Source organism: Mercenaria mercenaria, chromosome 7 (assembly GCF_021730395.1).
Source record: "Mercenaria mercenaria strain notata chromosome 7, MADL_Memer_1, whole genome shotgun sequence".
In the NCBI taxonomy this organism is placed as follows: Eukaryota; Metazoa; Mollusca; class Bivalvia; order Venerida; family Veneridae; genus Mercenaria; species Mercenaria mercenaria.
In genome coordinates, this window is record NC_069367.1 from 45,828,001 (window position 1) to 45,843,751 (window position 15,751).

General features: G+C 34.2%; 1 protein-coding gene across 14 annotated transcripts in view; it reads left to right on the plus strand.

Moving 5' to 3' along the window:
- Window positions 1-1,123: 1,123 nt before the first annotated feature.
- The window catches only part of LOC123556063 (unconventional myosin-XVI-like), a 150,462-nt gene continuing 135,834 nt past the window's right edge, over window positions 1,124-15,751 (plus strand). For all 14 annotated transcript variants that reach the window (XR_008371733.1, XR_008371734.1, XM_053548323.1 and 11 more), the window contains exons 1-3: window positions 1,124-1,249; window positions 3,430-3,565; window positions 15,295-15,365. Coding sequence is in view for 12 of the 14 variants with exons in the window: in XM_053548323.1 (XP_053404298.1) it covers window positions 1,169-1,249; window positions 3,430-3,565; window positions 15,295-15,365 (288 nt within the window). In the remaining 2 variants the exon portion in view is untranslated. The remainder of the gene's footprint in view (window positions 1,250-3,429; window positions 3,566-15,294; window positions 15,366-15,751) is intronic.

Sequence of the window (15,751 nt, forward strand, 5' to 3'; positions counted from 1 at the left end):
TAATTAATATATACATGTATGTACTGTCATTTACCATGTGTTTACTGTACTGCTGGTGTATAAGGTATTTTCTTGGATAACTTAAGGTATGATTAGTTGTCATAAAGATGCTGTTATTTTGTATTATGTCCCGTAAATGGACGCCTAGCCTGCATTTTAGCTACCGGTAACTGACTGTCTAGCCTAATCCATACGTTTTTTCTAGGTGTCTGGTAATCAGTTTCTTTATGAATATAGTTTAACAAATTAATTGATTTATTATATTTTGTTTGCCTAAGATAGTACATGTACGTAGTATTTACCAGTATACAAATACAGTATGACTTAAATTCAGACCTAAAATAGACAGATTTTTAATTACCGTTTCTCAAAGGTTAAATTGGAATTTGTATATATTTAACTGAATAGAACAGACAGGTTGTGAATTTTTTTTTTCTAAAGTCACTGTTGGGTCAAGGTAACAGTTACGGAAAATAGAAAATGCTTGTTCTCAGGCAATTTCCAAGTTTCGTTTATGCTTTGTACAGATTGTTTATCTTGATGATTCCTACTGGGTTATATGGGGTCAAAAACTAGCCGGTCACTTACTGAAATCAAAGGAAAAGCTTGTTAACACTCTAGAGGCCATATTTGACCCTATCTTCCTGAAACTTGGTAAGAATGTTTATCTTGATGATTCCTAGACCAAGTTTGAAACTGGATCATGTGGGGTCAAAAACTAGGTCACCACTCAAATCAAAGTAAAAGCTTGTTAACATTATAGAGGCCACATTTATGAACATATCTTTATGGAACTTGGTCAGAATGTTTATCTTGATGATTCCAAGGCCAAGTTTAACAGTTGAGCAATATAGGGTTATCATGACCATCTTTTTGAGCTAGCTGCTTTTCTTGACTTCCAAATATCATGGCTAGATTTGTATCTAGTTGCACACTGAACTCCTACAGTTTCCATCCTATTCAAATCAAACTTGTTATCTATCATCAACATGAAGCAGGCATGCACATTATATTCGTGGGACATCCATGTCTGATTACTCTTTTTGGAATAAGTCATTGTTTGGACTTGTCAAGCTTTTCCAAGTGGCAATTGTCATACAATGTTTACATGATTCTGATTTTTCAGGTTGACGTAGATGGTGTGAAATTGTCAAATTGAATTGCAAAAATGGATCTAGATCAGAGTTTTCTGTCTGAATTACCCCTTCAGCACCGACAGAAAGTTTGCCGGCAGATCCGGCAGAAACAGGTAAACGATTTTACTAGCTTTGGTGTAGTGATAAGTTGATAACCGTACTAAAAATTGGCATAAAAGGTTGGCATAATTTATTTTTATCAGCTTTTTTTTCTGCAGAGTTACGCTTGCCCACATAAAATGTCAGATACCTGTGTTTGCTTGAACTTGTCATCATCAGACACTCATGTACTTGCATTGTTAGATACCGGTACCTGCCTTTGCTTGAACTTGTGATGTACCTGCGGTGTCATATGCCAGCCTTTGTTTGAACTTTTCATGCACATGCAGTGTCATATACCTGCCTTTGCTTGAACTTGTTATGCACCTGCAGTGTAATATACCTGCCTTTGCTTGAACTTGTCATGCAGCTGCAGTGTCATATACCTGCCTTTGCTTGAACTTGTCATGCAGCTGCAGTATCGTATACCTGCCTTTGCTTGAACTTGTGATGCACCTGCAGTATCATATACCTGCCTTTGCTTGAACTTGTGATGCACCTGCAGTATCGTATACCTGCCTTTGCTTGAACTTGTCATGCACCTGCAGTGTCATATACCTGCCTTTGCTTGAACTTGTGATGCACCTGCAGTATCATATACCTGCCTTTGCTTGAACTTGTCATGCACTGCAGTGTCATATACCTGGCTTTGCTTGAACTTGTCATGCACCTGCAGTGTCGTATACCTGTCTTTGCTTGAACTTGTCATGCACCTGCAGTGTCATATACCTGCCTTTGCTTGAACTTGTGATGCACCTGCAGTTTCAGAATCCTGTCTTTGCATGAACTTGTCATGCACCTGCAGTTTCAGATACCTACCTTTGCTTAAACTCACATGTACCTGCAGTGTTAAATACCTGTCATGGCTTGAAATTACCATGTAGTGGAAAAAATCTCTATATAAATTATAATGCATATTGTTCTACATTGTATCACTCAAACAAAGATGGCTGGAACATTTAAACCATATTTCAGAAAGGTTTAAGAAAGTGAACTGTTTGGATTTTTTTGTATCATTTATGGAGATATTTGATTCAATGTAATGTATCTTACCCATATTTGAAAGTACATAGGGAACCTCTACTAGTCTATACACACAGATTATATTGATGATTTGAAATGAGTAAAATGTTCATTGACACAGAATTGGCTCTAATTATGTAACTTTAAAAATCAGAGATGTGAACAGAGAAATAATGCATGTAGAATGTTGTAATTTGTATTTCTTCATTATTTCAAAATTGTCTGAGATTTTATTGCTGTAGTGTGCATTTAGATATAATCTGTGCACCTGTAATACATGTGTTACACAATGTAACTACTTTACTGAATGTATGTCTAAACAAATTTGAGACAAACTCAATCTCACCAACAGAGTTTGAATAAGTCCTTGCTAATATATTTTTATGCCCCCACTTTTGGGGGGCGGCATATAGATAATGATTTGCCCTTGTCTGTCCGTCCGTCCTTCCGAGAATGTTGTGTTGCGCGTAGCTCAAAAAGTATTTGACGTAGAGTCACAAAACTTTACAGGAATGTTGGTCAGCATGTGTAGTTTTGCACCTGGGGTTTCGCGTTCGGATTCATTCAGTCTTGTAGGAGTTATGGCCCCTGACTTTGTAAAAATTGGTCATTTTAATGTTGTGTCGCGCGTAGCTCCAAAAGTATTTGACCTAGAGTCACCAAAGTTTACAGGAATGTTGGTCAGCATGTGCAGTTGTGCACCTGGGGTTTCGCGTCCGGATTCACTCAGTCATGTAGGAGTTAAGGCCCCTGACTTAGTTAAAAATTGATCATTTTAATGTTGTGTCGCGCGTAGCTCCAAAAGTATTTGACCTAGAGTCACCAAAGTTTACAGGAATGTTGGTCAGCATGTGCAGTTGTGCACCTGGGGTTTCGCGTCAGGATTCATTCAGTCATGTAGGAGTTATGGCGCCTGACTTAGTTAAAAATTGGTCATTTTAATGTTGTGTTGTGCGTAGCTCCAAAAGTATTTGACCTAGAGTCACCAGAGTTTAAAGGAATGTTGGTCAGCATTTGCGGTTGTGCACCTGGGGTTTCACGTCTGGATTCATTCAGTATTGTAGGAGTTTATGCCCCTGACCTAGGAAAAAATTTGTGTCCTTTGTCATGTAGTGGGGGCATCTGTGTCCCATGGACACATTTCTAGTTATAAACTTGTTTGTTATTACAGATAGAAAAGTACTTTGAATTCGAAAAGTCAGACAGGGGACGAGAATTGTTGCCAAGGAAGCAAGAAAAACGAAATGTGCATTTCTCACAGGCTTTGACCCTGCAAGTTGCAGTGGATAACTTTGATGATAGGGAAGGTATAATATTTAAACTTTTTTATCAAAAGAATTTGACTTAGTGCCCCATATTTTGGCATACAGTACAGTAAGTAACTTCCTGAATTTAGGGAAAAAACAATCATGACTCTTTTTTGACTGAACCAAATAAATTATTTAAGGCCCTCTTGAGTCAAACTTTTTTGTTTCCAATTATTTAAGAATAATTGTGCCACCTATACAGTACTCTGTAATTTGTTTCAGAGGTAGGCCTACATTTTCTTATGCCCCAACCACTCAGTGGAGGGGGCATATAGATCTGGTCTTGTCTGTCCGAAAAAAGTTTGTGATGCGCCTGGCTCAAAAAGTATTTGATAAAAATTGATGAAACTTTGCATGAGTCTTTATCATCATGTGACCTTGCTCACTTGACATTCTTCTTGAGAATTTAATGCTAATTACAGAGTTTTGGCCCTTGAAATAGCCAAAATAGTGGATTTTTTGTTTGTGATGCTCTCATAACTCATAAAGTATATGGCCTAGAATAATGAATCCTTTTATAAAAATGTTTGTTTAGGCTATACTCCCTTATGACTGCAAACATTTTAATTATTGCCCCTTATTTGTGACAAATGTATCAGTGGGGGCACACCCTGTGTCCTACAGACACATTCTAGTTACTACACACTTGCTACTTGTTGGTCTGGTGCTAATACTTTCCTCAAACTGTATGACATTTGATCAGAAATCCAGTACCTCCTCTGGTCAAATAGTGTGTATAATACATCTCTCAAATACTACAGAAAGCTTAAAAATGTATGTTAGAAGTGGTATTGTTGAATTACTTTTCCTTGACTTAATGTACTTTGAACTTTAGAAAATATCATAATGGGTAGGAATTATTAAATGAGAGTTTGTCTGTACATTTATATTTCTTCTTTATCATACCAGGTCATATACAGAAGTGAGTTATAACAATGGTATAATGCTTTTTTTGGTATAAGAACCAATCATGTTGTTGCAGCACTATTGTTGCTTTATGAAAGGAACCATTCCTTTTGTTGCCTTGTTGTTGCTTTATGAAAGGAACCATTCATGTTGTTGTCCTGTTGTTGCTTTATGAAAGGAACCATTCCTTTTGTTGCCTTGTTGTTGCTTTATGAAAGGAATCATTCATGTTGTTGCCTGATTGTTGCTTTATGAAAGGAACCATTCATGTTGTTGCCTTGTTGTTGCTTTATGAAAGGAACCATTCCTTTTGTTGCCTTGTTGTTGCTTTATGAAAGAAACCATTCATGTTGTTGCCTTGTTGTTCTTTATGAAAGGAACCATTCATGTTGTTGCCTTGTTGTTCTTTATGAAAGGAATCATACATGTTGTTGCCTTCTTGTTGCTTCATGAAAAGAACCATTCATGCTGTTGCCTTGTTGTTGCTTTATGAAAGGAACCATTCATGTTGTTGCCTTGTGGTTGCTTTATTAAAGGAACCATTCCTTTTGTTGACTTGTTGTTGCTTTATGAAAGTAACCATTCCTTCTGTTGCCTTGTTGTTGCTTTTTGAAAGGAACCATTCATGTTGTTGCCTTGTTGTTGCTTTATGAAAGAAACCATTCATGTTGTTGCCTTGTTGTTGCTTTATGAAAGGAACCATTCATGTTGTTGCCTGATTGTTGCTTTATGAAATGAACCATTCCTTTTGTTCTTTTGTTGCCTTGTGGTTGCTTTATTAAAGAAACCATTCATGTTGTTGCCTTGTTGTTCTTTATGAAAGGAACCATTCATGTTGTTGCCTTGTTGTTCTTTGTGAAAGGAACCATTTTTGTTGTTGCCTTGTTGTTGCTTTATGAAAGAAACCATTCATGTTGTTGCCTTGTTGTTCATTATGAAAGGAACCATTCATGTTGTTGCCTTTTTGTTGCTTTATGAAAGGTAACATTCATGTTGTTGCCTTGTTGTTGCTTTATGAAAGGAACCATTCCTTTTGTTGACCTGTTGTTGCTTTATGAAAGGAACCATTCCTTTTGTTGACTTGTTGTTGCTTTATGAAAGGAACCATTTCTGTTGTTGCCATGTTGTTGTTTTATGAAAGGAACCATTTCTGATCTTGCATTGTTGTTGCTTCATGAAAGGAACCATTCATGTTTTTGCTTTATGAAAGGAACCATTCATGTTGTTGCTTTGTTATTCTGTATGGAAGGAACCATTCCTTTTGTTGCCTTGTTGATGCTTTATGAAAGGGACCATTTCTGTTATTGCCTTGTTGTGTTTTTTATGAAATGAGCCATTCTTGTTGTTGCTTTATTGTTGCTTTATGAAAGGAACCATTCATGTTGTTGCTTCATGAAAGGAACCATTCATGCTGTTGCCTTGTTGTTGCTTCATGAAAGGAACCATTTATGTTGTTGCTTTGTTGTTGCTTTATGAAAGGAACCATTCATGTTGTTGCTTCATGAAAGGAACCATTCATGCTATTGTCTTGTTGTTGCTTCATGAAAGGAACCATTTATGTTGTTGCCTTGTTGTTGCTTTATGAAAGGAACCATTCATGTTGTTGCCTTGTTGTTGCTTTATGAAAGGAACCATTCCTTTTGTTGCCTTGTTGTTGCTTTATGAAAGGAACCATTCCTTTTGTTGCCTTGTTGTTGCTTTATGAAATGAACCATTCCTTTTGTTGCCTTGTTGTTGCTTTATGAAAGGAACCATTTCTGTTATTGCAGCATTGTTGTTGATTTGCATAGAAGGAAATGTAGATTCCAGCTTTATGTTTGTTTCAAGTCTTCAGTTCTAATGTATAATATATTGTCTTCTAGCTTTGATGCCAAATCCACATACTGTAATAATTTATTTTCTTCAAAAGTAAAGATATATCTTCAAGTGGATTCATTGTTTCATTTGAAAGTGTTTCTTGTAACAAAAACTTTTTTTGAGAATTTAAAGATTAAGGGGATTCTATTATCGAGTAATTAAGTGTGATGGCATAAATTTATTTGTCATTCCTTGCTGTAGAAAGGTGTTGTGCGAAGGGCATCTGTCATTTGAGAAAGTCATTCATGTAGCTTATAAAGGGGTGGTGATACTACCCAGGTGCCTGTCTGTTCAGAGAGACGTCTATGGTCTATCTCTAACATCTAACATGGAGAACTCTCGTCAGAAATCAGCATTCAGTACACCATGATGACATCCATTAACAAAATTTCATAAAGAATTTTTTATCAGGTCCTAATTAAAGTATGTTTAATATGGAAAAATAACAACAACAACAACAAATAATTTTATTGCACATCATCATTCACATGAATTTTGCAATGAACATTACAAACAAAATAAATATTACAATAATGTGCATCATATATTATATAATACAAAACATTTGTCATAGACAACGTAGTCACATACTCTTAAGCATTATGAATTAAATATAAGCATTTATATCACGATCTTTAAGGAAAGGTTTACTATATAATTGCATGTTAAACATACCGGTAATCAGTAGTTTTATTCTAATAACTTATACAAATATACATGTTTACAAATACTAGAACAAATGCAGGATTCATAGATATCAAACTTGTTGGAAGTGAAATAACAAGAATGACATGTGAACATGCATATAATGGCAAAATTTCTCACTGTTATGTATCTTGTGCAAAAGTAAAATACAAGGTAGACATGCACACACAGATATACCTGTTTAAACTTTATTACTTATTAAAATCTGTGTTATTTCTAAGTTTATATGCAGCTTTTAAAAATTTTCCGAACTTATCAATGGTTCTATGATTTTTTTATTTCATAAATGTAATAGACTTTTCAATTGTTGGCCAATTCATACAATATTTTGGTAAAAACATTTTTCTTAGCTCTCTATATTTAGGACAACACATTATAAAATGATACTCAGTTTCAACTAAATTGGTACAATTTTTGACATGTTCTATTATTTCTTTCTACACCCATTATATCTTCCTGTTTCTACAGCTAAACAATGAGAGTTTAAAAGAAAACATGTGATTAAGCTTCTTAGGTTATCATTTTCACAAAAAGTCGAATAATTTATAAAACCAAATGATGTTTTGCCTTTTCTGTAATACTCTAGTTTTGTACAGCTATCTGTGGAGGTATGCCACTCTTGAGTAAACTGGTCTTTCAATCGCTGTTTTAACATAGGAAATAACTGACCATCAATATTGTTCTGATAGAAAATGTTCCCAAAACCTATTTTGTCTAGAAACTTTTTTACAGATTTAACCCATGTTATACACTTGGTTCTATTCACATGTTCCCTTTCATTTAGGAATATTTTGCACATAAAAGACTCTTTATTTTTCATAGTTTTAAACCAGTATTTTAACCTTTACCCTGCTAAATTTCTAAAATGGACTGGTCCATCATTCAATTTGGGCAATACCATTTATTATTTGAAGGGGTGTTCACTGAAAATTTACTGACTGAACAGCGAACAGTGCAGACCATGATCAGACTGCACGGATGTGCAGGCTGATCTTGGTCTGCACTGGTCGCAAAGGCAGAATCATTTGCCGACAGCAGGCTAAAGGTTAATACTCTTTCTTTACACATAACTGACAAAGGATATCTACCTAGCTCTCCTAGGACAGCCATATTTGATGTCTGAGTTTTTACCCCTAGTATTCTTTTGCAAAATTTCATGTGTATCTTTTCTGCATCTTTTACATTATATACTCCCCATATTTCTGCACAGTAAAGAAGAATAGGCATAACCATTTGGTCAAACAATAAAAGCTTAGTTTTAACGTCAATATTACTCTTGAAAAAATTGAATATAGACCGTTCAAAGCTGAGACTCAATGCCTGATTGGATAATGTTGAGATGGTTTCTGTATAAATAAAGTTACTGGTAAATTTTACCCCAAGGTAACAAAATGAATCAACAGTTTCTAGCGATTTGTTATTTACAAGAAATTGTACATTAAGTTGCAATCTCTTGTTATTAAAAATACAAATTTTTGTTTTATTTAATATTGATTTTCAATCCTTGGCTTGAATTTTAGCGAATACATACATACATATAAAGACTATCAATCTGAGCCTGTAGACTCTCTGGAGTAGTTGTGAATAATAACATATCATCCGCAAATAGAAGCATTATATATACATGCATAGTTGGTTTAAATCAGTTTCTGTCAATGCATTAAAATTCATATTACATGTGATTTCACCAACACAGATAATGAAGAAATCCGAAACTACTTGATCATATCCTGGTGCTGTGTTACGCATCAAGCTAGAAATTATTGTTTTCCTATTTCATTTTGCATGAACAGCTTATAATGTAGACAATCAATATATACATAATTGTTCTATAGAATACCAAAATTCAATGTTTCTGTATCGGTTGCGGATGTGTTATACAATAAAAAGAACTATTATATTACCCATAAAAATAATTTAATTTAAAAAGAAAATGTCAATGTCAAATTTACTTTTTTGAGCATATTGTTTGATTACTTAACATGCTATTAAATAAATACCTCAAGTTTTCTGCCAAACAATAGTCTACTGTCAAATTTTTCAGGTATAAATTTGTAACAATAGGTAATTTGTCAGGCTGTTTTACTTATAAGGTTTTTCACCAAAATAAGAGTTCATATTTCTTTCGTTTCTCATGATAATTTACTACCTTGAAGTCATGAAAATATTTAACAAGTTAAACTGTTAAAGTTACCATCACCCATGTTGAATGACTCATTTAATCTTGGATACAATAATTATAGCTTTTTATCTGTATAAATCCTTATATGGGTAAATATATGAAACACTGACTAAGTTATACCTGCCAAGTTTCATGAGTTTCAGAAGCAAAATGTCTGAGCTTACCATACAAAAGGCCTGCAGTGCCCTCTCATTACCCATATAATGCTAAATCTAAGTGTTGAGACAACAGAGTATTTATACTTAAAAGCAATTTAAACCTATTATGATATTTGATATTACACCAGATTTATATAGCACGCTTTTCATAATAAACACATTCAAAGGTGCTTTACATACAAAGGCAGCCACTAAGGGTGCCAAATTATTCTGTGCTAGTACAGACACAGAGCAATGTGACCACAGGGACAGAGCAGTGAGTGTGAGAAATTGCCCCCAGAACAAAGAGAGAGATAGAAATCATTTAGATGAAGGCATATCTAACTAACTTAGCCTAGCTCTTTGCAGATAGACAGCCTGATCCCTTAGCATGTTAAATGTATAGCACCTATACACACAAAGCACTCTTTTTGAGGAAGAACCAGTATAGTACAGGCCTCTTGTTTGGGTGGGAAGCACTCAACAGCATCTCAGAAATTTCCAGCACCTGGACTATGATTCGAACCTGGGACCTCTGGATTGACAGGCAAGCGTGTAAGCACTAGATCATTCAGTCGAAATTGATGGTTTATTACCATGGTGATTCATGGTTTACCATGATAGTTCATGGTCATGGGACAATGGTTTACCGTGGTTGACCATGGCTGTGGTAATTGGCACCACAGTAAAAAAAACATGGTATCTGACCATGGTCAAAAACCATGGTTGTGGACCACAATCAGCCATGGTCGACCAAGGTTCACGACCATGGTTGAACATGGTATAAATATGAATTTGAAAGGGTAATGAAAATACATGACAATTGCAGCCTATATCTATTTTTGCAGGTCATTTATTTGTCATAAAATTGCTAAGATGACAACAAATTATAGTCAGACTATGAAAGTTTACCTTTGAAGCTGTCTATAAATGCAGGAAAACTATTCTATATCCAGGAAAACTTTTGGAGCCAAAATGCAGTCAGGTGCTTTGGTGCATTGCAAAACTTGATAAGTGTGAAAATTACTAGCATGACCATGGTAGTCCATGGTCAACTGTGGTTGAAAAAAATAGACCACAGTAGACCATGGTCAAACTGTTGATCGTCTTTTCTGACCGTGGTCGAGCATGGCCAATCTTATCTCACCATGGCCGACCGTGCTCCTGACCATGTTTTCACCATGGTATTTGATGGTTAACCACGTTAAAACTTGGTCAACCATCAAAAACCATGTCAACCATGGTCATCATTTCGCCTGGGCACCAAGCCCCCCAATTTATTTGTTAAATGAAGTAATTATTCATACTTTCAAATATTTAGTATTTAGTAATACCTAATTATGGCTTAAGGAGGTAGGTTACCTTGTTACAAGGGTAAATTCAGATTAGTTGAACTGCAGCATCTTTTTGTATTTCGTGTAATATGAAGTTTTAACTGCTAAAATCTCAGTTTCGTTTGTCTCTGTCCCTTCAAGTTCAATTTTTATCCAGGTTTGAAGAACATGACCCTCCAAAGGTATTTCATATTGAAAGAAGAAGGAAAATACGGATATTTAACACTTTTCAGTGTATTTTAGTTTCACTGATATCCGTAGAAGTCAGCATAATCTATAATTTTACTAGTATGCCCATTAGCTTTCTAATATAAGCTTAAAATGTATATGTCGCGAGGCTCGTGTTTCCATGGTAACGCATTTTCTCTCATTTTTAAACAACTATGTATAAAAATAGGGGTTTTCGACGGCTTCAGTGCCATTCTGTTAATGACCAACATGGAATTTTTGGGTAATATTATTAGCAAAATACCAAGCACTGTACATGGTACCCTATTTTTCTTGAAGTTTAAAGTAACCATGGCAACAGAGATGTTTAAAATGGCTTATATTTTGCTTTTTGTCGTAATTTCTTATAAAATAATATTGAATAAGATTATCTTTCTAGTTGATGTAGCTTTAAAACATATTATTTCTAACGTAAGTTATATTTTCGTGTTATCTGCATTTATTCAAACAAATTTCTAAGCTTAGAATACTTACAGCAGTACCCCTCGTCTGGCATTTTTCATGGAAAAATAGTTCTGCATGCTGCTATTATTCTCATGGATATTGTTGAAATGAAAATAAAAAGCCGAAGCTGTGTTTCTTAAATAGACTAGTGTCAACGCTTTTGAATTTTACATTTAGATACATAGGTCACAGGCTTCGTTTCCATGGTAACGTCAATTCAGTTCAAGAAACCACAATTTTCTACTGAAATTTGAAGAATTTTAGACCTTAGTTTTAGTATATAAGTAAAAATTATCAACGGAACCCGAAAAATAGGTATTACAAATCAAACTGCTAGATTTTTTTATTTGAAAGTGGCCATAACAAGTAACCTCTCACCCAACTATATTCCAAATAACAATGGTTACCATCATCCATTTTCTTACATTCCGCATAACATTTCAATATAACTACATAAAAGAAGCAAAATATTGATTATTATTCAGAGCAAAAGACTCATAAAAAATATTTCAGCAAATAAAGGTTATTTGAAAATAGTTTGAATAAAGAAAATGCACAGAATTACGTACTTTCAAGATAAAAGCTATTAATTTTGCGCGGTAACTGACACGTAACGTCATGACGTCAATGACGTCATTTTAAGGCAACATTGTTTTGAAGCGTTTCTGTGGCAATTTATTCACTATTTCTGCATTATTAAACCATAAAGCGTCAGATCGAAGACAGGTCTATGATTTGTTTTCAGAAGAATGAATATACAAACACATTTAGTTTGTCGTAAACGTCGTCATAAATCGTCACGTTAGCTTCCAGTTGGACATGCGCACATACAAATATAAAGGTAACCTACCTCCTTAAAGACACTTTTGTTGTAAAAATGAAACTCTGTCAAAACGTGTTCTAAACTGTAATATTTTTATATTGTGATATTTCATTTTTGCAAAGGTACAAAAAAACTTTTTAGACAATACTCTGCAATAAGTTTAGGCATAGGAAATAGAGATTAATATAATTGCACTTTTACAAATATTATAAAAGTGCTTCTATTGTGACATTTGATACAAGGAATACTGCATTATAAAATACTTTAACTGGTATTTCGGTTTATTATCGACTTGTTAAAGGTTAATTTTTTATCATAAGTAAGCTGACAAAATCATATGAAGCAGGTTTTGAAGGGTAAATCAAACACATAATGACTTTTAGACAACTAGTTAAATTGTCATTTGTTTGAAACAATTTGTTAATGCAAATAATTTTAGTTAAAATTGCATTGAAAGGCATTAAATTTATAAATGCATTTTCGCTCCCTTTACATCTACAGTTATATTGTATGCCTTCTTTCTCTGGCTTATTTCAGATTTATTAGTCACATATTACTAGCAAATCAGTGAGGTTGGGGTGTTGAAGGGCAGTTTCTTCAAATAGTGGGTTGTATTAGTTAAAAATCTCAGTTTAGATCCCAGAAAAAATAAAATGTTAAAGTTTCATGTTTACATTGCAAGATTAAATTTTGTTACTTACTTCCTATAAGTACCGCACAGTATTATGGCGTTTTTATTTTTAGCAACATGTAAATAAACAATCAGTCCTTAGCTATATCTTTTAAAAGGAAAGATATTGAAAGTAAGATCAATAGTTGGCTTGATGGTGCAGTAGGTTGAGTGTAATTATTTTGTGGTGATTGTTTTGATGGTTCGAACCTTGCATCCGTCAATTTTTTTTTTTCTATTTTGCATTTAATTTTTATACTTTGTGTATGTTTGTTTTTCTCCGATTTCTAATTCATTCACGAAAGCCTCAAACACATTAGATCATTTTAAAGGTGAGGCTTATTTAAACATGATTACATGTTAACAATGACATATATAAGTTAGTGAACAAGTAAGAACTAGATTAACAGACTTTTGTTGTTTTCGTTTGATCGTATTGAAAAAAAAAAGAAATTAAATTGCTTTCAAAATACTTTTTTACGGGTCCGGGAATCGAACTCCCGACGAAAAATTATAAGACGGATACCAATACCGCACGGCCAACAAAGATTTACTGTTTGCAGCATAAACGTTGTGTATTGACTTTAATTTATGCTATTGTTTTGTTTGTTTACATTTCAAAGCCCTTATTACTGCGCGATACCTATAGTTTCTTGATCAGTTTAATTAACCAATAGTTACATTTAAAAAACTAGAAATTCTTCAGCAATTTAACCATTGGCTGATGGACTGGACTATCATTCAACTTTGGCAGTACCATTTATTATTCGAAGGGGTGTTCACTAAAAATTCATGACTGAATAGCTAACAGTGCAGGCTGATCTTGGTCTGCACTGGTAGCAAAGGCAGAATCACTTGTGACCAGCAGGCTGAAGGTTAAGAACTATTCCACAAAGTTACCAACTACTATTCCCACAAATTTAGCAGATTTATTTAACCTTTATCCTGCTAAATTTCTAAAATGGACTGGTCCATCATTCAATTTGGGAAATACCATTTATTATTTGAAGGGGTGTTCACTGAAAATTTACTGACTGAATAGCGAACAGTGCAGACCATGATCAGCCTGCACGGATGTGCAGGCTGATCTTGGTCTGCACTGGTCGCAAAGGCAAGATCAGTTACCGCCAGCAGGTTAAAGGTTAAACAAATGCTATAGTTCCAGCTCAATGTTTTTCACAGATAGGTGTGCCAGAATGGAATACAAACAAATTACCATGTTAATTGAACAAGAGAGATAAATCTGCACCCACTCAGTCTCCCTACTTTTCAGATCAGTCCTAATTTTCAAAGTGTTTGTAAATGAATGATTTTCACTTTCAGAATTGTGAAAAGTACATGTTAAATGTATGTTGATATTTTTTATTTTAAACTTTTGGAACAAAATCAAAGGTGTTGTTAGCCTTTGTCAAATTGAGCATGGGGTGGAGGAGTTGTCTTACTTTTGCTAGAATAGGTTGTAGTATCCTTATTGTATTTACTTTTTGCCAATGCCTTTGAGTATGTGTGTTATTTTAGAAAGAAAGAAATATACAGAAAATAAAGAAAACACAGTCATGTATATTGTCATTGTGTTTCATTCTTCAGTAAATAACATTATAAACATCATAAATCAGTCTGTAAAAAGGAGGAGGCAACTCTATCAAGCATTTTGACTGAATTATGGCCCCTTTTCGACTTAGAATAAATGTTAAAGTTTGCGTACCACCCCAAATATTTTCAAAGTCCATTGAGATATTGCTTTGATATTTTGCATACTTGTTTACCATCATGACCCCAGTCTGTAAAAAGGAGGAGGCAACTCTATCAAGCATTTTGACTGAATTATGGCCCCTTTTCGACTTAGAATATGCTTATTGTAATGTTATAGTTTTACTCATAGCTTAATTATATTATAGCACTGAGAATAGTCGAGCCTGCTGTCCACTGACAGCTCTTGTTTTTAAATAATGTAACTTCATCAAAACTGCATTTATTTTACATTATAAATCTATGTTACTTTCTTCATTTTTTGTTGTTGTTATTTTTAAGTGTATTATAAGTATTTATTTCATTATTTCTTTTCTATTCATCAGTGCATGGTAAAATACTTATGGACATTGTGATTATTCTATATTTATGTAACTGTTCCAAGACTGCAGATGTTGTGCTGCCAGTTGGTTAGGCCAGTCTTGCATGTGTTATATTATTCACAGTGTATGTGTTAGATTGTGAAATATATAAAATTTGCCAGTCATCTATAACTGTCCTTTTCTGTACTGTAAATATGATATCACAATAATCATCATGTCATTCTATAACTATTCAAAATCAGTTTCAGAAATATAAGCTGAAAAAAATCTCTCAAACTGTATGTTCTACAAGAAATATTCTTTCCACTTAGTTTAGTTGTGCATACTTTATGTATATTGTTATATGTTTTATATGTACTTCCTTTTTTCAGTTGCAAAATGTCTTGACAATGGTTGTGATCCTAACTTTACCACTGGTAATGGGACCTCCTTGCTACATAGGGTATGTGTTATATTGTACTTTGTGTGAAAAAATTACACCTAATGAAAGCGACTATCTTTTGTTTCCATTTTTACCCACTATTTTTTGTTTCCATTTTTTTACCCACTTTAGCAAAGGTAAGATTTTAATGAGGCAACGAAAATGATTGCGAGGCAACCATGTATGAAGATGTTTAAAAGTTTCATGTTCTTTAAAATTTCCTGGCTGTCAAAGGGCAAGGTCATATTTTTATGGCTATATAGAAAACTAAAGTTATTATTCTCTTCATAGTTTAGGCCGCAATGAAAATATAATTGAGTCGCGCCATGAGAAAACAAACAAAATGGCTTTGCGACCAGCATGGATCCAGACCAGCCTACGCATGTGAGCAGTCTGGTCAGAATCCA